The following is a 22,208-nucleotide window of genomic DNA, read 5'->3' on the forward strand; positions in this document are numbered from 1 at the left end:
GTGTTTGAGTGGCTGACAGGCTCTTCAGTGTAATACTGGATATATTTTTCCCTGGCAGAGTGCAACTGTTCGCCTTGTGGGACTGACTCCTGCCATCCACAAACTGGCCAGTGCTTCTGCAAGCCTGGAGTGACCGGCCAGCACTGTGACCGCTGCGAGGTGAGGCTCACCTGGGCCCTGCCATGGGGATGGGTGCAGCCCTGCTGTGTCCTCCCCCAGGCCTGTGAGCCCAGCAGGGCTGGTGCCAGCTGGTGAAGGCTGAATTTGCATGAGTACATGGCAAAAGCCTATTAAAGATCTGGCAGCAAGCAGTGCAGGCAGCATTCCAGTAAAGTGGCATCATTTGTGAAGCTGCAGTAAACCCCATTTTCCTGAGTGCATCCAGCTTGGGCAAAGGGCACACAGGGCAGTGCTGTGGTGTGTCGACTGAACCCAAAGCCCTGCTGCTGCTCTGGCCCGTGTGCCAGAACTCACTCTGGATCATCTTAAGCATTCTGATCCGAGCCCCATTCCATCCAAGTTCCTGCTCACATCCCCTGCTGCCCTCACCATCCCCGAGTCTTCCTTGCCCATGGGAATTAAGAATTTGACATCTGAAGGAGCAAAGTCCTTAAGCTTCCAAAGCCCTTGGTCCCCTGATAGAACCCCAACTATCCCAGCTCTGCTCTAGGAGAGCAAGAGGAGCCCACAGCCAAAGGTTCCTCCAGAAATCCCGAAAGATTCCCTGAGAAACCCAGGGATGAAGAAGGAAAGAGGAGGGAAGGCTTGCACTTACCAAGCTGATAAGGCGAGTGAAGCGGTGGAAGGTGGATAGAGCTCTGTGGAACCTCTGGACCTTTTATACATCTCCCAAAGGGCCTGGGGGCATCAGGAAAGGGAGCGGTGGCAAAAAAAAAATACCATGCTGCTTTGAATTTTGTGGTGCTCAAAACACACCTGGAAAGGAAAGGGGAGTCCCCCATCACTCAACCTGGAGAGAAGCACACTTGCTGACCTGTCAAGTTTAAGAGGTTCATATGACCTGACCTTGTTCATACAAGTCAAGGAGAGAGGAGGAGTTCCCTCTAAATCCCATGGCATCAGTAGTCTTTCTATTCCAATAACAAATCAACTAAGTCCACACGGTATAAAACTTAACCTTAGTCTTATGTTTATTTCCTGATGTTTTCCTGTAGATCAACCAGAAATTAAGAATGAGCTTGCCTTTAGATTTCTTAAATAAATATAGAAATAAACTAAACCAAAATAAATTAAAAACAAACAAAAAATTCTCACCCTCCCCTAAATAAGATAATTAAAAACATATATATATATATATCAGACAATTCCTGATGCAACATTGAGTAAAGCCATTGGCTTACACCTAGAATATGAGGAGGACCTTTATTTTCTCCCCGTTGTCCTTTAGATGAAAAAAAAAAACAAACCCAAGGGCATCCGTGTCCTGCTTTTCCCTAGGAGGGGTACTACGGCTTTGAGGGCTGCTCGGGCTGCCGGAGGTGTGACTGCGACGTCGGGGCCATGGGGAGCAGCTGCCACCTGCAGAGTGGGCAGTGCAGCTGCCTGCCCGGGGTCAGCGGCTCCCAATGCCACCAGTGCGCCCCGGGCTACTGGGGCTTCGGCCAGGGCGGCTGCACAAGTGAGTGTGTGTGTGTAGGAATGCAGTTTTTGTTAACAGACTGACAAAACTGTGTTTTGTTTCTTTAAAAAGGAAAGACTTTCTTTGTTAGAAAAAGAAGAGAACAAAGAAACTAGTTGCTTTTGTGAGGTGTTTGTTTTATTAGGAGCAAGAACTTCTTGCACCTAAATCGGTTTTTCTCTGTAAGGAGTTTGTTATTTTGCCTTTTATTAAGCCTTTTTGTTTCCAACACTGCAACAAAAGCTATTTTGCTAATTTTATGCCTCCAAAGGTAGCTGAGCTATCTTAAGTGAAAAATAGACCTCCAAAAGCTTATAATACCTAGCTCAAAGAAGCTCCTATTACTAGTGTGGGGTCCCAGCCAGGGGCACTGGGACAGAGCTGTGCTGCTGCTCCAGTTGTTGGAAGGAGAAAACAGCTGGCAGCTGTCTGAGGGACACTGCTTTGCACAGGGAACCCCCAGAGTGCTAAAAGCCCCAAATGATTCTCTGTTTCTCGTCCCTGCAGAGTGTGAGTGCAGAGGGGGCTCCTGTGACCCCCGCACCGGGGAGTGCACGTGCCCCAGCGGGCTCACGGGGAAGCAGTGCGACGTCTGCCTGCGCCAGCACGAGGTCCTGGTGGCCAACGGCCCCGACAGCATCAAGTGTGAAGGTCTGTGTGCCACTGTCCTGGGGAAGGAGGGGAGGGGAGCCCGGGAGAGGGCCTGTGCTGACTGCTGTGTCCCTGCAGTGTGTGACAGCTGTGTCCTGCTCCTGCTGGAGGACCTGCAGAGCATCGAGATGTCCTTCCCGTCCATCCGCGGCCAGCTGGTCACCCTCAACGCCAGCTCCATCGCCTGGGCTCGCCTCCACGGCCTCAACAGCACCATTCTGGCCATTGCTGTATGTGGAAGGCTTCACATCACCTTCTGCCCGTGTTTCCTAGCCTGTTGGCCTGATTTAGCCTTTCTTTTTTTTTTTGTTCCTAGAACCAGCTCCGTGAGTACCACAGAGCCATGAGCAGGGTCAGGCAAAGGGCTGATGAACTGGAGGATGAGAACATGGATCTCACACAGGACCTGAACGCTCTGCAGCACAAAGTAGGGTATTTCTCCATTTTTCTTTGCCAGAGCTCAAGTCTCCCTTTTACTAAAATGAGGGCTTTGAAGGCTGTCAGGAGCCTAGTTCAGGCAGGCTGGGTCTCCTGCTTGACCAGAACTAAATTGCAGTGTTAAGTGGTCAAGCTGGATTACCTGCTTTCCTTCCATGGAGAGCTGTGAAACATCTCATGATACTGATAGTTTTTCTTGATTTACTGCTTGCTCTTGAGGCGGCTCCAACTTTAAGCAGTAAAAATAAATTCAATGAAATACCATTTATAGAAGGGACATACAAATAAGGAAACATCTGGGTCCATCAAGGATGCAGTCTATATCCAGTCTAAAACCTAGCAGTTGCATCTTCAGAGAATGGATAAACTGAACAAGATTTGATTTCAGTTAATTTGATTTAGAAACTGCCTGCTCCTAATGTGAGGGACAGGGAAGAATCTCTGCTTGAGGACATATCTCCCCAGACAGCTGCAAAGACAAACTGCCCTGTGTGTGCCAGACAGCCAGACTGCAGCCCCCTGTCTCTTGAGCAGGACCCAGGTGTGCCTGGCTCCAGCTTTGGGGCTTTCCCTGTGTTAAGAGCACAGAGCAGTGCTGAACTCTGTGGTGTTGGGATTGTTCCAGCATCCAGAGCCTGTTGCATTGGAGCAGTATTTAATGCTTGTGCTTCTCTGAAGGTGCTAAATAAGATCATCCTTCAGTACATTGTGGGACAGGCTCCTTCAAGGACCTCACAGGCAACACATTCCAGGCCTTCTGTGCCTTTTGGGAGCAACAGTCCCTCTGACAAATGACATAAAATACCATCTGTTACTTGAACTAAGCCATTGTTTTTGTGGTAGATGACCATGACTCACAGAGAAGCTGTTCGTGTTGAGCAGCACACGAGGGACATGTACCAGAGGGGGGAACAGCTCCTGCTGCACATCCAGAGCATCCAGAGGGGCATTGCAGGTATGTCAAGAAGGGTCTTCACTTTGGGGTTTTTCCCCATGTGATATGCCAAGTACTGCAGTGCTCAGAGAAAGCCATGGAGAGAACAAAGAAAACAAAAAAACCAAAGGAAGATCCCTGCAGAATCCCAGCTTTTACTCTGACCAGCCTTATTGTGAGTCTCAGCTGCTTGGCTAAACACAAGTCTGGTGAAAAAACATATTAAACTTCCACAAAGGTTACTAAAATGCATGAAACAGGGGCAATCTGCACTGCAGCTTCAGGAGAGATTGAGCCAAGCAGAGTGCCTGGATCTTGGACAAGAGGTAAAGCCACAGAAAGATGCTCAGGATGTAACATGTGTTACTGCTAGTGGCCAAGGAGGCTGAAATACGGGGCAGTGCCTCTGGGTGATCTCAAGCAATTTGTTGTCCTGAAAGCTGTCAGTGGTTTGTGAGAAGAGCCTCAGGGAGCTGTGAAGGCCCTGGTTTGCTCATTCTGACAGGGTGTGGGTTTCCCTGCAGAGCTGGTGCGGCAGATGGCCAGGTTTGGGGCAGAGAACGCCAGCACCACGTCCGGAGAGGAGTTCCGGCAGAAGCTGGCCGAGGTGGAAAGGATGCTGAGGGAGATGAAGGAGAGGAGCCTGGGAGCCCAGGAGGAGCTGGCAAGGCGTGAGCACGAGGAGGCTAAGAAGTGTGAGTCCAGCTTGGTGGCACAGGGCTGCCCAGGTCCTGCTGGGTCTGGCTTGGAGCCCACTGCACATCATGGTCGTGTTCAGAGAGTGCTGTTAAGAACCAGGCACCCCCAGCCATTTTTGTAGGAGTCACAAAGTCCCCTCTGACACTCCAACAGGATAATTTGTGCTTCCCTTTCCTTTAAGGCAAATTTCAGAGCAGAACTAAGTAGGTAATTCTGTTTGATCAACAAAAATGACACTTAGAACCAGGAATCACCATTATTATGTGATTTATTCCCATCACACATGGACAGGAATAAGTCACACCATGTTTCTTCCTATTTGCTGTCCCCATAGAGTAACAACCAGCAGCCAGCTCCCACAGTAGCTCTGCTGTCCTGAGGGCATCCTTGCAGGAATGAGAGCAGTGAGCCCAGCCAGGGATGCTGGCACTGCAAGAAGAGAACACTTCTGATTAACAGGCTTTGGCAAAACATAAGTCAATACCTGGAAGCTGGAATTATAAACTGACTTTTGTTGGAAATAAGTAATTTTTTACAGTAGAAGTAATCAAGGCCTCAGGTCCATCATCTGGATCTTTTCAGATATGGCTGTGTGTCTTTGAAAGAGATCCCATCTCTCTGAGGGTTTGTAGACAGTCATGGACAAGATCCTGTGCCATCTAGGCTGAAAAGGGGTGGAACATGGTCACTTCTGGCCTTGATATGTGCCAAGGCCAGAGCCAGGCTTTGGGGCACCAGGCACGGAAAGAGGGTTTAACAGAGGAAGAGGAATTAGCAAGAGTTCCTCCCCCTCTATGCAGTGCTGCATCGGGTGAGGAGCGAGCTGCACGCCCGCTGGCAGTCCAACCAGGACCTGCTGAGCAGCATCCAGGAGAGGCTGGCCCAGCACAGCTCCCAGCTCATGGATCTGAGAGATGCCCTCAACGAGGCGGTGAACAAAACCAGGCAGACAGAGGAGCTCAACAGCCTGAACCGAAACAACCTGGAGGAGACTCAGGTAGGCCTTCACCATGGTGTCCTGGATTATGGAGTGAGGGAGGGCTGTCCCAGCCCTGCTGCTCCCTAACCCCGGGTCTTTGTGTCCAGCAAAAGAGCCAGGAGCTCCAAAAGCAGCATGCACTGGTGCAGGAGACCCTGCAGATGGCCAAGGACGCCCTTGCCCAGGTCTCTGACTTCCTGCAGATGATGGAGCGTGCCAAGGAGGTGAGTGGCAGAGGCACTCTGGCATGGGCAGAGGGAGAGGTGAGGCAGCCCTCAGCAGTGACAGGTGTCCTTGCAGGCATACGAGAAGCTGGCAGCGCTGCTGGATGGGGCCAAGCTGCCCCTGACCGAGCGGGTGAAGAAGTTCTCCCCGGCCAGCAGCAAGATCCCCATGGTGGAGCAGGCAGAGGAGCACGCCCGGCTCCTGGATGAGCTCGCACGGAACCTGTCTGGGTGAGGCACTGTCCCGAGCCTCACTGGCCAGGCTGTCTGCTGCCAGAGCTGGGGATGGGGAACTGCAGCCCCACCATGGCAGGGAACAGCGGGGTGTCACCTCCACAGTTTTATACTGGAGCACACTGTGCTGAGGAGCACTGAGGGCTTTGTCTGTGAGGGCATGGGCAAGAGCCTGTTCTCCATGGACTTGATGGCTTCATCTTCCAACACAGCATTATCCAGGACACAAACCAGGATGGCTTTATCCAGAGGGCAGTCAATGCCTCCAATGCCTACGCCAGCATCATTGAAGCTGTGAGGAAAGCAGAGCAGGCAGCCCACGATGCTGACAAGGCAGCCAGCGAGGCCCTGATGGTACGTGCTGTGGGGAGCCCTGTGAGATGGGCAAAACCCAAACTCCCTGCTCTCTGACACGAGGGTGCTGTGCTCTGTGCCTGAGAGCAGAGTCTGCCACAGCTGGGCCCACACTCAGTGTTTGGGTCTCCCTGTCACACCCCACTGCAGCTGTCTGAACGAGCATTTCTGTGTGCAGTCAGAGCCAGAGCCTTGAATTCCTCCTCAGAGTCCCGTGTTTGTTTCACAGAATGTCATATCAGAAAACCTTGGGGCCACCTCCAGAACACTGAAGAGGAACAGCAGCAGCCTGGAGGAGGGTGCAAGGAGACAGCAGAGCAAACTCAATGGGGGTGAGAGAGGCTCCTGGCAGGATCTGCTGTCCTTTGGGCTGGACTGAGCTCCAGCAAACAGCATGTGCATTTCTTTAATTGCAGCTATTAAAGGCACTCTGCAGACAGCAAAGGACAAGCTGGCTGATCTCCGTGCGAGGAAGGAGCAGCTCCTGACCCAGCTGCAGTCTGTGCAGGACATGCTGGGCAGGGAGCAAGGTTTGTTCTGGGGTGGCTGGGCTGATTCTCTCTGCTCCCTTCTTCGTGCACTGACTGTGATCCGAGGTGCTTCCTCCCTGCTCCTGGACACCTCAGAGATATTTCTTTCTTTGCAGAGGACACAAAGGACACAATCCAGAATGCCAAAGCAGCTGCTGCTGAGGCCAATGAAACAGCTGCTAGAGTGGAGGATGCCCTGAGCACCATGAAGAAGAACCTGGATGAGTGGAAAGACCAGTATGGAGGCCTCCGAAATGAAGACCTGAACCAGGCAGTCCAGGATGCCAGGAAATCTGGTGAGTGCTGAGCCTGGTGTGCTACCAGGGTGAGTCTGATATGAGCCACTGCATGCACAGATGCCCCCAGAGTATTTTTGAAAGCTGTGCTTTGCAGCTCCAGGTCAACGGCAGAGGGAGGTAGCCAGTCCTGGATGCTTTAAGTCCTGGCCCTTCTTTTTTCCTCTCTTGCAATGTCTGTATCCCCTGTAGCTTTACTGTAGGAGGTTGCATGCACTGGGGCATTCTCAGACCCCCTCAAGGCTGATGGATTTTGGGGGATCTCTCTGTGACTGCTCCCAGCTACCACTGCTTTGACTTGCATTTCTCAAACTGCCTGAACTTTGCATTTCCCTTCCTTGCTAACCTCCAAAACTCCTGGCTCCTCTTCCAACCCCAGTGTCCAGCCTGGAGAGCACCATTCCCCTGCTGCTGGAGAAGCTGAGCAGCCTGGAGAACAGGAGGAACAAAAATGCCACCGTGTCAGAGAACATCGTGAGGATCCGGCAGCTCATCACACAGGCGAGGAACGCTGCCAGCAAGGTGAGCTCAGGGCAGGCTGAGGCCTGGGCTGGGAAGGCTTACCTGAGGGTGGCATGCAAAGGGGAGGGTGTTTGGGGCCACCAGGCAAGGTCCCTTTCTTGTGGGGTTTGGTAGAACTGGCAGTGACCAGGCAGTGGCAGTGGGTTCAGTGCCACGGGGCTGGATTTCTCTCCCTGCAGGTGAAAGTGCCCATGAAGTTCAATGGCAGCTCAGGGGTGCAGGTCCGGATGCCCAGCAATCTGCAGGATTTAGCAGCCTACACATCCCTCAAATTCTACATCCAAAACCCCGAGCCCAGGGGCCAGCAGGACGAGGCAGAGGAGGGGCGGTTCGTGTTGTACCTGGGCAGCCAAGAGGTGAGATGGGGCCAGAGGGTGATGGAGCCCCTGTTGCATCAGTGATGCCCATGCCTGGACATCAGCCCCTCATCTGGTGCCTGAATATCTTTGTGGGGGACACAAAGCCCCTGGATGCAGCCATCAGCCTGGGTGGGGAGTGGAATAGGGGCTGTTTGTCCAGTGCAGCCCTGGGAGCATCAGGGAGAGCTCTTGCCTGTCCCAAATCCCAACATGTGGCCCTGTCTCTCCCTGAGTTCAGGCCACTGGAGACTACCTGGGCATTGTACTCAAGGACCGCAGAGTGCATTGGATTTACAAGCTGGGAGACGAGGAACCAACCTCCCTGAGTGTGGATGAGGATATTGGAGAGCAGTTTGTCACCATCAGCATCAACAGGTAGGGCCTTTCCTCAGGGGAGGGCAGGGTTTGCTCCTTTGGGGGTCTCCCCTGGTCTTGACCATCCCTCCCTGCTGCAGGATCCTGCAGTACGGGCACATGTCGGTGATCGTGGAGAGGCAGAGGGTGCACGAGATCAAGGGAGACAGCGTGGCCAAGGGAGAGCAGGGGCTGCTCAACCTGGACCCACGCAGCGTGGTCTTCTTCGTGGGGGGCTACCCCTCCAGCTTCACGGTGAGGCAGGCAGCAGGGAGGGGGCTTCAGGAGGCTCTCACAGGAGGGAAACCCTGTGTAAGTGTTGTGTTTAACCCCAGCCTCCTCCTGCCTTGCGCTATCCCAACTACCGCGGGTGCCTGGAGCTGGACACGCTGAACGAGGAGGTGGTGAGCCTGTACAACTTCCAGCACACCTTCGAGCTGGACACGGCCGCCGAGAAACCCTGCGCCAGGTGGGCACCACAGTAGGCAGCCAACCAGTAGGACACCATTCATCATCATTGGCCAGCTAGCCTCATTCACCTACTTCACAATCATCCTAGTTTTATTCCCCCTTGCGGCTGCCCTAGAGAATCAACTACTCAAACTCTAATTAACTCTAATAGTTTTTAAAAACATTGGTCTTGTAAGCCGAAGATTGAAGACTAAACCCCTTCTTAGAGTTACCCCACCATCCTAGCTCAGGAAGAAAGGATTCTCAGGGCTGCTGAGAAACCCTGCCCCAGGCACTTAGAGCTCAGCCCTGCTCTGTTCACTCCATGCCTTGGAGTGATGCCTCTTGCTGTGTGTGCCAGGTCCAAGTCCACGGGAGACCCCTGGCTCACGGACGGCTCCTACTTCGACGGCAGCGGCTACGCCGAGATCCGGTTCGAGAGCCAGTTCGGCACCACCAAGCGCTTCGAGCAGGAGATCAGGGTGGTCTCCTACAACGGCATCATCTTCTTCCTGGAGAACCAGGCAGGTGCTTGCTGCCCTGGGGAGCCTTCATCCCTCAGTGGACAGTCATAGGTGTTCCCAGTTCAGGACACTTGGGAGAGGAGGGCTTTGGAGATCTCAGGGCTGCTTGGAGCAGGATTTCAGCACTGTTGTTAAAAGCCATGAGAGGAGTGGACCCAAACCTCACAGCAGTCACTTGGCTGGTGCTGGAGGGGCTCCCCAGAGCTTGGGCCAAGGTTCACAGGGGCAGGCAGTGCTGCAAGGAGCATTTCCAGCTTGCAGTGTTACCCCTGTGCCCCAGCACAGGGCTGCTGATTGAAAATAAATCCCAGATAGCTGTGACCAGGGTGCTGGAAGTGGGGCCTGCTCCCACCAGTGCCAAAGGGCGGGTGGGCTCAGTGCCACAGCTGCATCCTGGGCACCTACTGAGTGTCCATCCTGCCTCCCCCAGGGTCAATTCCTGTGTCTGGCCATCCGGGATGGGAAGCTGGCTCTTTACTATGATTTCAGCTCTGGCCTGGAGATGGCAAAACCGAGCAACTCCTCGTCCCTCACCATCAGCAGCGCCACAAACAAAGCGGTAAGAGGTAACGGGGCTCTCTTGGAGGGAGGGCTCCTCATCCAGGGTGGGGAGGCACATGGACCTTTATTTTTGAAGGGGGAAAAGCTGCAAGATGTTTTTTCACTTGAGCTGTCAACTTGACACTTTTTCTTGCCCTCTGTGATGGGCCTAACTGCCCCAGACTGACAGATCATTTCTCTGTTCTGTCTCCAGATCCAAATTTTCCTCCTCAAAATGAATAACAAGAAGCGCATCCTGGTGCGGGTGGAGCGCCTCACCATCTTTGTGGTGGAGCAGGAGAACTCCCTGGAGAACGCTGTCTCATACTACCTGGGCGGTGTGCCCCCAGCTGTGCTGCCCCCCAGGTGGGTCCAGCCTGCAGTGGGGTGGGACAGTCAGCATGTTCCCCCTGAGTCCTTGGTGGTGGCCCTGGCCCTTCCTCAGCCACATCCCGGGCTGTTGGAACCCTGCTGAAACTGGGGGGGAAAGATTTCCTCTCCCTGTCCATCATCCTGAGCTCTTAAGGATGGTAACTTTTCCATCTCTGGTGAGGGATGAGGTGCTGGTGGGTGTCACCAAGTCCTCCTTTGCCGTGCTGAGTGCTTTGGAGCAGCCTTGACACTGGAGATACCCATGACCATCACAATTCATTCCCAGGCACTTTGCCTGAAAGAGCTGCAGGGCCAGATCCTGCCCAGGTCTGTGTCCTGCCTGGGGCTGTCCTTGTTAACGCTGTCTGCTTCTCCTGCAGTTTGAAATCTCTCTTCCCCACGGGCGGGCCCATCCGGGGCTGCATGAAGGGCTTGAAGGCTCTTGGCAAGTACGTGGACCTGAAGCGCATGAGCACCGTGGGCGTCAGCTACGGGTGCACCTCGGACCTCCTGGTGAGCACACAGCCCTGGCAGCCTGGCCAGCCTGCTGGGGCAGGGTCTGCAGGGAAAGGGAGCACAGGACCCCCAGGACAGGCCCCATCTCCCCTCATTCACACAGAAACAGCATAAACCTCCCACGTCCTCAGTGCGGAGGGGTCATGGCGAGGTGCTTGCTCCGCATGGTTGGCCATAGCAACAGCCAGAGCCAGCAAGGAAGCAGAGCTCCTCACTCATATCCCAGCGCCCCAGCAAGGCCAGGCCAGGCTCCCACCTTGTCTCTGCTCTCTCTCACAGGTTGCTCGCTCAGTCAGTGTCCATGGCCACGGCTACCTGACCCTGGCTCTGACGGATGTGCCGGGGCTGAGGGACTTCTACAGCGGCTTCAGCTTCCAGACCAGCCAGCCTGAGGGGCTGCTCTACCACCACTCCACCCAGGTGGGCACCTGCAGGCCCCCAGATATCCCAGCAGTGGGCCTAATGGGGAGGGTGCTGCTTCACCTTGGGAAAAAGGGGATTTTGATGGGACCAGGATGTGAATCTGCAGTGAGATCTGCACCCTGAGCTCCTGGAGGGCAGTGGGGTTCAGCTGCTGAGCTGCTGGGTGATGCTTTTTCTGCAGGAGGGGACGTGCCAGGTGTCCCTCCAGAGGGGCCAGCTGGCCTTGAACGTGCTGGGAAGTGAAATCACCACTGACAGTGCCTATGCAGATGGCAGGGCGCACTACGTGGCCTTCTACAGCGATGCCCGTGGGTACGTGTCCTGCTGTGGGTGCTGTGGGGGCCAGAGTGCCCACAGGCTCAGGGTCCTGCTGAGCCCCTGCTGCCCCCCCAGGGTCAGGCTGTACGTGGATGACGAGCTGCAGGACAGCAGGACGGGCCCCAGGCGCAGCCGGCGGCAGCGGCGCCAGGAGCAGCGTCGGCTCTTCCATCTCGGGGGCTCCCCGGAGCCAGGGGCGCTCAGCAACCTCAGCGGCTGCATCGGGAACGTCTTTGTGAAGAGGTGAGTGACACTGTGCCCCTTCCACACAGTGGGGCTCAGCCCCTTCCCACCTCCCAGCTGCTGTTACAGGGATCTTTTCTCCCTGTGAGTAGGATGTCAGAGCCGCAGATGGTGGTGGACCTGCAGCAGAATGTGGAGAGCATCAATGTCACCATGAGCTGTCCCGTGGGCGAGCAGTCACAGCAGCTCAGAGTCACTCCGAAGAAGGACAGGCGGAAACCCAAGGTACCAGCTGCTGCCAGAACTCCCCACATCCTCCTCCTCATCCTCCTCAGGTGCCACTGCTCAGCTCTGCTGGCAGGGCAGGGATGCTCCTCTCACTCCATTCCCTGGTGCACATTGCGTAGGTGCCAGGCAAACCAGCGCCCAAGGGCCGCCGCCACGACCAGGACGGGCTGTGCCAGCTGCACCCCCAGCCCCGCACAGCCAGGGGCTCCTCCCGCTTCGGGGGGACCCCGAGCAGCCGCTGGGAGTTTGATGAGATCCCAGCCTCCTTTGCGTGGAGGTGAGCCTGGCCCCGTGCCCACCCCCTGCAATCCTGGCCCTGGCATCATGGTCTGGAAGCACGTGTGCTGTGCAGTTGCAGGAAAGCCAGGTGCTCCCATCACTCCCTGTCCCTGCAGGTCCCATTTCTCCCTGGAGGTGAAGCTGAACTCCTCCAGTGGGCTGCTGTTCTACGTGGCGGGCGAGCGGGGCTCCTCCATGGCTCTCTTTGTGTCCAACGGGCGCTTTGTTTTCCTGGTGGAGCTCGGCGGGCGCCGGCTGCGCATCCGCAGCAGGGACAAGTACCGTGACCGCCGGTGGCACACGGTGAGCGGGGCACGGGGCCCAGCAGCTCCCTGAACCACATCAGTGCCCCTGGCTCCGTGCAGCCCTGCTCTGGGTGCTGCTTCTCGATTGCACATGGGACGCTGCAGTTCCAGGGGAGCAAAGGGGACAGCAAAATCACAGCTGGGGCTGGGTGAACCTCTGAGCTGAGGGCTTCCTGGGGCTCCTCCCAACCCAGGAAGCTCCCAGTCTTGGTACTGACCTTTGTTCCTTGCAGGTCTTCTTCAGCAGAGACCAGAGCCGGGCCCAGCTGGTCATTGATGGGCTGCGAGCCCAGGGTGCTGCAGTGGCCACCACAGGGCCCTTCGTGGCCCAGAGCCCCTTGTATGTGGGGGGGCTTCCAGCTGGAAAAGCCAAGGCTCACATACCGGTAAGGGCTTGGCAGCCCCATGGCATCACCCTCTTCCCAGTCCCATGGCATCACCTGGTGCCTCCCAGCTTTTGCCTCCTCTGTGCTCAGTGGCCTCTCTCCACAGGCTGCATCAGCCTCCAGCTTTGATGGCTGCCTGAGGAACCCCCAGCTGGACGGGAGGCCCCTGGGTCCCCCCTCACGCACTTTTGGGGTGACACCATGCTACGAGGGTGCACTGGAGAGTGGCGTCTTCTTCAGCACGGATGGCGGCTTCATCACCTTAGGTACCCCTCTGTGGGTTGGGACTAGGAGGGTCACATTCCGTGGGAGTGCCCTTGGTCCTCTCCTCACCAAGGGCATTTCTGTTCCAGCTGATGCAGTGATGACTGAGCAGGACTTGGAGGTGACACTGGAGGTGCGTCCCCGCAGTGCCTCTGGCCTCATCTTCCACATCGGCACGAGGAGGAGCCACCATCTCCTGCTCTACATGGAGGACACCAAGGTACTGGGAGGGGGGCTTCCCCACAGGTTCCAGAGGGAGTGGGTGTCTGCTGCCTGTCCCTCTCAGCTCTCCAGCTCTGATGGGCTTCTCTCACCCCAGGTCACTGTGAGAGCAGGCCTTGGCGCTGATGAGTTCTCAGCGTCGGTGACGAGCCCAGCTCTCTGCGACGGGCAGTGGCACACCATTGCAGGTGAGGTGACAGCTCCCCTGCTTCTGTGGCTCTGTTCCAGCCCTGCTCAGCCCACATCTCCTGGGGGAGCTCAGAACAAGCCCAGGCTTGGCAATTCAAACACTGTCCCCCTGCTGCGTGCACTGAATTTGGGAGTTTGTAGCTGCCATGAGGTCAATTTCCTAATTAACAAGAACTCCTGCCTGATCTTAGCACTGTCAGCTCTGGTAGTCAGGCGAGGCAGGTTGTTTTTCCACTTCATGGAGCTGCTGGCGAGGCCAAGGATGTGCCACAGGACTTGATCCATCCCGGACTGTGTCCAGCTTGAAGTGAAAGCCCAATTTGCTTTGGTGTCAAGTGTGTCCAAAGGGCTCCAAGCCCATAGCTGGGAGCGGGGATTGCAGGATTCATACCTGTACAGGAAACTCAGCCTTTAGTGTAGCTGCCATTGAGCAGGTGCTGTTTTGCATCAAGCCCTTTTTGGGGTGGGGGCACAGCTGTAACCCCATCTCAGCACAGCTCTATTTTAAACCTTCATCTTGTTCAGCCAGCACTGAGTGAGGTTTTGGGGGAGATTGTCCAGACTCTGGGCATTTCCTGAGAGCTAGGCCAGGCCCTTTGACCCTCGGTACTTTTGCACTTGCTCGAGCACTGGTCTAGGCTGGAGCAGCGGTGGGCTTGCTCCATGGGTAAGGAAGCAGCACTGACTGTTGTTTTCTTCTGAAGTTACCAAATGGAAAAACGTTATCCAGGTGGATGTGGACACAGAGGGCAACCACACAGTGGGACCCAGCCAGCCCCCTGCACCCAGCACAAGGGCAACCTTCTCCCTGGGAGGGCTGCCAGGTGAGTCAGGAAAGATGTGCTTCAGAATGAAACACTCCAAGGACAATGGAGATACTGTTTCTGGTGTGAGGGAGAGGTTAAGCCTTTGCCAGACTAATACCTGCTTTTCCTTGTTTCTTCTGCAGAGACAGACAAGGCCAGCACAGGGCTGCTGTTACCTCCCCTCCCTCACTACGTCGGCTGTGTCAGGAACCTGCAGATCAACCAGAGGCACGTGGACCTGCCTGGAGCTGGGACTGCCTGGGGCTCTGTCAGCCTGAAGGGCTGCCCTGTGCTCTGAGTGCCACATCAGGGACAGCCCGAGGGACAGAACGCTGCTGCAGCCCTGGTGTCACCACTAGAGCACTGCCGGTGCTCGGACACACTTATCTCCAGTGACTGCAGGCACAGGTCTGGGCCAAACCAGAGGGGCCACAAATCCCAGGGGAAGGAGGGCAGGGGAGGAGGGGGCACTTTGGGGGTGTTTCACAAATAGAACCAAAAAGTTGGAGCGGGATGTGGTGACAGGTGAGTCCTTCTGGGTGCAGGGATCTGTAGCAGGGCCCGTGCTGCCCTGGAGCTCGTGCTGGGAGCGTGGGCTGGAGCACAGAGCAGCCCTGCAGCTCGTCCTGAATCCTGTTCCCTTCACCCCTCACGTACAAGGCACATAGATTTAGTTCACCGAACACTTGAGGCTGTTAATAAATGTCACAGACTGTCTGCTGGTAAAGGCTGCAGGCAGTTTCTGGTTTATAATAAATGCAATTAGGACAAACTGGATTAATTTCGTCGGTTTTGGGGTTTTATAAGCAAGGGCACATTTAACCTCCCCCCAAGGGCAGTCTCAGCTCACCTGCTACTGCTACACAAAGAGCTCTGCAAGGGGGAACTTGGACAAAATTCTGGTCACAGAATTCGCATCTTCTTATCAGAGTAATTTATAAGAATCAAAAAAAGAACAGAATAGGCTAGGAGAACTGCTGAGGGAAAGCAGAAAGGCACAACTGCCACTGGCTCTGCACTTGCATTCAGCACTGGTAGTACACTGACAAAAGTCCTGTTGTGTGAAGCAAGAAACCACTGCTTTAAAGGGAAGAAATAGAAAGGTTACCTCCACACCTGGTCCTCACCCACCCTGGCTCCTGCTCAGCCTCCCTCGGCCCTGGTGTAGTGCAGTCTCCACTTGAAGCAGCTTTTTCCTCCCAAGACACCCAGTTCACTCGTGCACTTACACGTCATATATATATTTGTGTGTGTATATATATCTCTGGCCACTTGGGGACAAAATCTTGCTTCTGAAATGGACTTGTAACTTATATCATTATATTGTGGGTTTTTTTTTATGAGGGGTAAATATTGTAAAATGGGTTTTTAACATGTCCATCTTAAATGTAATTATGACCTGTTTTTGAAGTTGTAGTATTAAAGATGGTCTTTGTAAATCACTGGTACATACTTTGGAGTCAAATAAAGTTTTATGTTACTCTCTTTCACTTTACCTGGGGAAGAGTAAGCATCAGGCTGATGAGCTGGAAGAGGGATAAGCAGCACTGTAGGGATACTGCACAGATTGGAAGGAACAGTATGGCAGATAAAGAAAATTGCTTTATTTTTAGATTTATATAAGCATAATATGAAGTTAGTAATCCTACTGCAGTTGCTTAAGTTAGTATCTAGGAGTATCTGTAAGGAAGAGCAAATAACTTAATCTAAACTCATATCTTCCTCTTCATCTTTCTTGTCCTTAGAGTCTCCTTCCTTTTGGTCTGACTTGACACTGTTCTGCATGGCTTTGGCAAAGGCTTCTACATCTAGAAGTTAAACACACGAGTTACTGCATTCCCTGGGCTGGAGCTCATTGTCCACACAAGGTTAAAGCTTCATTACTTAGAAAGCAAACAGTTGCTTCCATATGAATTAGCAGGGAGGAAAATTTTGAACAATAGGTAACACACATCCAGATCTCTCTGACACAGCATTTAATGCACTTTAATTGTGCATGGGCATCCTGAGACCAGAATTCTTACATTAATGGAAGGGATGCTAAAAGCTCATTAGGGAAAAGGGATTGCCTCACTGCCAGAGCTGGCCCTGACTGTGATCACTGATTTCATGTGAATCATTAAAGGCTCCCACAAGAAAGGCATTCCTGAACAAGGTGACTGTGACATCTCCAGAGTCTTTTGCATCTCTAGCAAGAAAACGAAGCCAGCACATCTCTGCAGAACCCCAACTCCTCTCACTGCACATAACACCTCACTCTGTGTGCTGGAACACCTGTCCCACCCACCTTTTCTTTGTAAACATCAGTGCAAGAGTCACCTTGCAGACTCACGACTCTCAGAGAGGGAGAGTTAGAGCAAAGCTGATCCTTACACCCCACATTCAGTGGTCATGTGCAGTGCCAACACCCCCAACAACACACCCAACAATCCCACCAGCACCAGCACTCACCGCCTTTATTTGCCGCATCTACTGCCTCTGCAGGTAGCCCAAACTGGCTCATGAGTGGGCCCAGCTGTCCTGAAGCTAAGGCAGCACTGAACATGCTCAAAGCCTGTGGATTGGAGTCAACAGCACCAAAATAAAAGTTTGCATCAGATTTCTGCAGTAGTAACCCCAGGAGGAGAGCAGTCCTGTCATGGCAGGGCTTGGGAGCAGATATGCAATAAAATAATCACCAATTACATGTCCTTCACTTCCTTTTTCACGGAAATTGCTACAGTTTAATCTAAACCAGTCATTTAAGCTCCTGAAATATTGCAAACTGACAAATTTCAGTAAATTGCTGTAAATTACTAGTTCAGATTGGTCTGTAGGACACCAACTTTTATCACAAACTGTGTCCTGCAATTAAGGACTGGTGTTTCAAGGGATGTAGTGTAGTAACCATGAGCATCTCCTCCCTTCAGTCTGAAATTAAGGAGCCATTTGGTGAAAGGGAATAATGCATTTGCTACTACTCCTGTCATGTGCCAGAGCACATTTATAATAAAGAGAAAGGTAAAGCCCAACTCCAAAAGACAAAGTAAAAACCATTCCCATCTGCCCTTGAGTGACTGCAGGAAGAACTAATGCTCCATTAAACCATGTCCCTCTTCCTTTCCACTTCTACTGAGCAACTTCCCACTCTGAACAGTGCCAGGAACCTGGAAAAGCAAGGTGAATCAGGATGATGGGGAAGGGGGAAGAAATGCACTTCCGCCCAGAGCCAGCATCTACCTGCTGGAACTGAGGAGACGTCAGGGTGTTCTGGATCTCTTCTGCAGTCTGCGGCAGGGATTCCCCTGAGGGAAGGTAAGGCATCAATCGCTCCTGAACTTCAGCGTTGGCCAGGATGGGAGCCATGATCTCGGGAGTCAGAACAGCTGCCAGGTCCACTAGGAGAAAACAAAGGGTTGGCCATTAGACTACACCCAAAACCCCATGTTTTTGTCATGTAAATCAAATGATCTAGTCAGGGTCTGCGTATTAAAATTATTATTACACTGCCACCATCTTTTTTCCTCTCAGTTTTGGAGTGAGAATAAGTCTCCTGAAGCAGTCAAAACCAACACTGAAATAAAAAAAAAAACCCACCAAAAAACAGGAACAAAAAAATTAAGACTTTTCAAACCAATGTGGAACAGGACAGGACAGTAAAACAGCTCCAAAGGACTCCTGGATCCAGCAGCTGCTTGGTCAGAGCACTGTTACCTTGCTGTCCTCCTGCTCCAGATGGCACATTCATAGTAGCTAAAATGTTCTGAAGGTCACTCAATTGAATGGGCTGGGTTGGGCTTGTGGCTGAGCTGGTTCCATTACCCGAGCTGGGAACGGGGCTGGGGCTGGTCACCGAGGCAGCCGCAGGAACGGACGGGGCCGGCGTTACACGGGTGGAAGAAGTCGTGGAAGATGGAGTCACTGCAGCCGACTGGCTGCGAGAGCTGGCCGAGATAATGAGGGTCATTAATTCCCTGCAAAAACCTCTTCTGTTCTGAAAAGCTTCTTTCCTAACCCTTACAAGTATGAAAAACTCCTACCTCATTTTAGAGAGGTAATAAGCAGCCAACTTTTATCACATTATTCCCACCACATTCCCCACTCAATAAGCCATGATTCCTCCCACAGCAGTGGCAAGTTCCCATTGCAATAGCCCAGGGCAGACAAGGCCTCCTACCTTGATGATGAACTGCTGGTTGGAGGTCCCCCACTCCCGAGCAGACTGGCCAGCCCAGGTCCTGTCAGTGCACCCAGCCCACCTTCCATGAATATAAAAGAAGAACAGGTTTAGACATTTATTTCTTCAGGTTTTCTGCACCTCTCTGCTCTGGAGAGGCTGCTCTTGTACCTGAAAGGTTTTATTTGCTAAAATAGAGGGGGTGAAAGAGCCCAACCCACCCTCCTATCCCCTTCTCCAAATTAACAGAATCTTCTTTTCTGATCTGGCATCCCCATTAGAGAGCTAAACATCTCAGAAATGACTCAGTTTCTAGGTGTACACAAGGATGTAGTTACTCCGGTTTGTGCCATATGTACATCATTGTAACACAGCCCTCTCCTCTTATCTGCTACACCAAAAACTCAACTTTTCTATGAACTTTAAAACCAAGGCCCTCAGCAGAAGATCCCAGAGGCATCTTTGAGCTGCCACCACTCTCTCCTCACAGACCAGGGGTTTGCAGCTTCAAACCTAACGCAGAGATGCAGCAACAGAATCAGCCAAGCTCTTAAAACACTTCACAGGCAAAGGAAGGACAGCTCCACACACCAAGCACTCTCAGGGGAGCAGCCAACCGGAAACCAACACCCTTATGCCAAAGAAACCAGAATCAGCCTCCTCCATCACACTTCCCAACTACCAAGGACTTATGGCAGGGTCAAGAACCTCAGCTGGGAAAAGGCCTGGCTGCTGGCCCCCCTGGAGTTGTCAGGGACTTGACTGCTCCCCCACAACTCCTTTGAGCCACACCAGCCAAACACTCCATTTCCCATCAGCAGTTCCGTCCACCACACCTGATTATACACACAAAGCACATGCACTTCTCACCCACCTTTGGAACACCTGGGATCAGAGGACAGAACAGCAGCACTCAGTGCAAACCCGTGGCCAACTGCAGCTACAGACCCTGCAGGTCAGAGTGAGCCCTGCCAGTCCCTCCTTGTACAGGAACAATCCAATGGAACCAACACCTCCTGTCACTTATCCCAGAGCTTCCCCAACAACAGGCATGGCAGGTGGAGCTCACCACACACTGCTCTCCTCCATTTCACAGTAAAAGTGACCCAGGAGCAAGAGAGCTCCTTTGGAGCTCTGCACAGCCCCAAGAGATGCAAACCAGCTGTGACAAAGACAACTCCCAGGGGAAATGATCCCCAGGGATTCACCACAACCACTGTTTGCAGCAGCAAGCAGATGGTTCTCTTTCTGTTACATGTCAATCTGGCTTATGGCTGAATGTAAAGGCAAGGAAAGAAGAATTGCTGAGGAAAAGTGTGGAAAAAAGGAGGACAGTCTCAGGATTACAGGAGGCTTCAAGAGGAAGATCTTTTCCAAACACATCCTAAAAGGCCAGATTTTTCCAACACTACCATGAGATTTGCATCTGAACATCCCACAATACGAGATTTGAATCTGAAGCTAAAAAGACACCAGTCAGATCCACAAAAATGGACTTCTGAGCTGAAGCACGGAACCTTTGTCACTGCTGTGTTCCTTGGCCTATTTACACTCGAGGGTCTGACCTGTCAGAAAATGCTCCTGGAGCATTGATGGCATTCAGAACAGACCACAGCCTCTTCAGAAACCAGTGATTCCAGCTCTCCCCAGGGCTGCCCAGGAGAGAGAGCCCTGCCCTGAGCCTTGTCCCCATGACTGGGGAGGGATGTGGGGTGGGACCACTCTGACCTTCCTCTTGAACTCTTTCTACTTTGTACGCAAATATTTACTGAATCAGAGACAACACAAGCAATTCCACAGCTTGGTAACCAGCACATTCACCAGGAGCAAATCACTGGTTTTCAGCCCCTGCTCCAGTGAATATTTAGGAAGAAAAAGTGGAGTAGAAAAAAACAAGGGAAAAAAAGCAGTAGATTCAGTGCAGCAAGGAGCAGAACCACAGTTCCTTGCAGATCAAGCCCTGAGATGAGGGCTGTCTAGAATCTGGTACCCTTTTTCTGTCCCTGAACTCATCTCTGAGGCAGGGCCTTGCCTTCTCACATGAAAGAAGCGCTATTGAGATCAATAGCACTGCTTGAGAACATTGTCAGGTAAGATTTAACCTGGCAGGAGAAAATACCATTTTGGCATAAAGATATTAAAGCATTTTACCAAGTCCTCCTAAGCCCGTTGGTCCGATCAGCTGCATGAGCTGGTTATGGCTCATGTTTCCAAGAAGGCTTTGCAAGCCACCCTCACCTAAAAACAAAAACATTCTGAAACACAACATATTCACATGGTTTTTTCACAGCACTCCGGCTCAAACAGCAGGAGATTAATTGGCATCACATTCTGTATGGAAAAACAGTTTCAAGTGTTTACTGATTCATGATCTTCATAAAAGATAAATGTAACTTGGTTTCATAAAGAGGTAAGACTCCAGAGAATCTACTGGAACAAAAAGATTTCTCCTGGCAGTCTTAACTTTCAGCCTACACCTACTTAACAGCACAGTTTATTCTGCTAAAAGGACATTTAGGCTTCTGGTATTAACATTGTCCCCAGCTCACCCTCCACAGCCATCAGGGATTTCTTCCTAGGGAACACTAGGGGCTTAGTCTAGACATAAATTTTAAAAGAAAAAAAGCCTCTGACATGAAGGAACAGAGAATGGACTGTACCTCCCAGTGCTGAGAGCTCGTGGCCTCCGCTGGCATTCCCACCCAATGCCCCTGGCATGGGGGGATTGTTGAGATACTCGTTCACCTTACGGCAGTGCTCCTCATCCTTGTCTGTCTTCGGCTCCTGCAACAGAATTGCTCTTGGTATGAGTCATGCTGGGAGGATTTTGATCCAAGACCTTTGTCTTTGGCTTCCCACAAACCTGCATCCAGAAGAAGAGTCGTTTTGATCCTGCCTTGAACTTCAATACATACACACGGCCTGTGGTGCACTGTGGGACTCTCTTGAACTCACAGTCATCAGGAAAAATAATCAAATCCTGGAAAGTGTGTCAGGAGAAAGAAATGTTTCAGAAAATGCATCAATATTTCTTTTTGCCTCCCAAAGCCCTATGCCCTTCTCCACAAACTTTCTTCCATCTGCTCCTCAGAGCAGAGAGCATGTGGAAGTGCAGGTCTGTCAGGGACATTCTCACCCTAATTTGTCCTGGAGGAGCTCTTCCTGCAGTGCCAGCAGATGAGAACATGACATAACACCTCAGCACTGAAACATCAGCCCATACTCACATCCTCCACATTGCCTGAAGTCCTGTCCTTCCAGCAGAAGTGAATGAGGGAATCATCGGTTTGCTGGATGTAAACGAGGCCTTTTCTCTTGTCTGGAGTTACAGTGCTGCCTTTCAGGGACATCTTCCCTGCCCGAAATTCCACCAGGTATTTGCTCGAGGAGCCACGAGAGCCTGGCACCAGGCTTGGAAATAATGCACCTGAAGACATCCTGGAAAGAGAGAGAGCAGCAGGTGTGATGAGAAACCTTCCCATATCCTCTCTTCCCAGTATCAAATTTCAACCTTTACCAGGCGGCTTCACAAAAGCCATCTGTTCTGCTGCCTGCAGAATTCCAGAGTGATTCAAAAAGCAGAACTCTGGATGAAGACAGGAGGCTCTACAGCCCTCCACTAATAAAGGACAGCCTGTGTGCTGAGACACTCGAAAATGAAGCCACCGTCCCCCGGCGCTTCCTTCTTCAGGTCGAACCACGGTTCGAAGCAGGAAGCGCTGCTGTACCTTCAGACTGCGGCTCCAGACGCCGCAGAGCCCCGCAGGCTGCCCC

General features: G+C 52.6%; 2 protein-coding genes across 3 annotated transcripts in view; one reads left to right on the forward strand and one right to left on the reverse strand.

Moving 5' to 3' along the window:
• Positions 1-15,768, forward strand: part of LOC102040047 (laminin subunit alpha-5) — a gene marked incomplete at its 5' end in the record, with an annotated part of 21,298 nt that extends 5,530 nt beyond the window's left edge. The window contains 35 exons of the mRNA XM_031059078.1: positions 59-159; positions 1,459-1,639; positions 2,147-2,290; positions 2,369-2,520; positions 2,607-2,717; positions 3,572-3,683; positions 4,187-4,357; positions 5,162-5,358; positions 5,448-5,564; positions 5,641-5,795; positions 6,011-6,152; positions 6,382-6,484; positions 6,569-6,682; positions 6,799-6,978; positions 7,358-7,500; positions 7,680-7,856; positions 8,098-8,234; positions 8,315-8,468; positions 8,549-8,682; positions 9,025-9,187; positions 9,618-9,746; positions 9,942-10,093; positions 10,480-10,612; positions 10,895-11,035; positions 11,220-11,350; positions 11,432-11,599; positions 11,692-11,824; positions 11,947-12,104; positions 12,223-12,409; positions 12,645-12,797; positions 12,904-13,063; positions 13,151-13,281; positions 13,381-13,471; positions 14,177-14,296; positions 14,422-15,768. Of these exons, the coding sequence (XP_030914938.1) occupies positions 59-159; positions 1,459-1,639; positions 2,147-2,290; positions 2,369-2,520; positions 2,607-2,717; positions 3,572-3,683; positions 4,187-4,357; positions 5,162-5,358; positions 5,448-5,564; positions 5,641-5,795; positions 6,011-6,152; positions 6,382-6,484; positions 6,569-6,682; positions 6,799-6,978; positions 7,358-7,500; positions 7,680-7,856; positions 8,098-8,234; positions 8,315-8,468; positions 8,549-8,682; positions 9,025-9,187; positions 9,618-9,746; positions 9,942-10,093; positions 10,480-10,612; positions 10,895-11,035; positions 11,220-11,350; positions 11,432-11,599; positions 11,692-11,824; positions 11,947-12,104; positions 12,223-12,409; positions 12,645-12,797; positions 12,904-13,063; positions 13,151-13,281; positions 13,381-13,471; positions 14,177-14,296; positions 14,422-14,576 (5,030 nt within the window). The remainder of the gene's footprint in view (positions 1-58; positions 160-1,458; positions 1,640-2,146; positions 2,291-2,368; positions 2,521-2,606; positions 2,718-3,571; positions 3,684-4,186; positions 4,358-5,161; positions 5,359-5,447; positions 5,565-5,640; positions 5,796-6,010; positions 6,153-6,381; positions 6,485-6,568; positions 6,683-6,798; positions 6,979-7,357; positions 7,501-7,679; positions 7,857-8,097; positions 8,235-8,314; positions 8,469-8,548; positions 8,683-9,024; positions 9,188-9,617; positions 9,747-9,941; positions 10,094-10,479; positions 10,613-10,894; positions 11,036-11,219; positions 11,351-11,431; positions 11,600-11,691; positions 11,825-11,946; positions 12,105-12,222; positions 12,410-12,644; positions 12,798-12,903; positions 13,064-13,150; positions 13,282-13,380; positions 13,472-14,176; positions 14,297-14,421) is intronic.
• Positions 15,769-15,860: 92 nt separating this feature from the next.
• ADRM1 (adhesion regulating molecule 1) lies at positions 15,861-21,875 on the reverse strand. 2 transcript variants are annotated; one of them, XM_005423614.1, is made up of 9 exons: positions 21,662-21,875; positions 21,298-21,414; positions 21,095-21,218; positions 20,586-20,672; positions 18,435-18,516; positions 17,972-18,201; positions 17,498-17,655; positions 16,730-16,832; positions 15,861-16,086 (listed from the first exon to the last, which is right to left on the reverse strand). In XM_005423614.1, the coding sequence occupies exons 1-9, from the start codon at positions 21,869-21,871 to the stop codon at positions 15,980-15,982; spliced, it is 1,218 nt and encodes a 405-aa protein (XP_005423671.1). In that variant the 5' UTR covers positions 21,872-21,875; the 3' UTR covers positions 15,861-15,979. The 2 variants fall into 2 exon arrangements, with proteins under 2 accessions (XP_005423671.1, XP_030914982.1); XM_031059122.1 differs by having other exon boundaries at positions 18,080-18,201; positions 21,662-21,872.
• Between the last annotated feature and the right edge of the window lie 333 nt (positions 21,876-22,208).

The sequence above is a fragment of the Geospiza fortis genome, unplaced genomic scaffold (genome assembly GCF_000277835.1).
Source record: "Geospiza fortis unplaced genomic scaffold, GeoFor_1.0 scaffold361, whole genome shotgun sequence".
NCBI classification, from domain to species: domain Eukaryota; kingdom Metazoa; phylum Chordata; class Aves; order Passeriformes; family Thraupidae; genus Geospiza; species Geospiza fortis.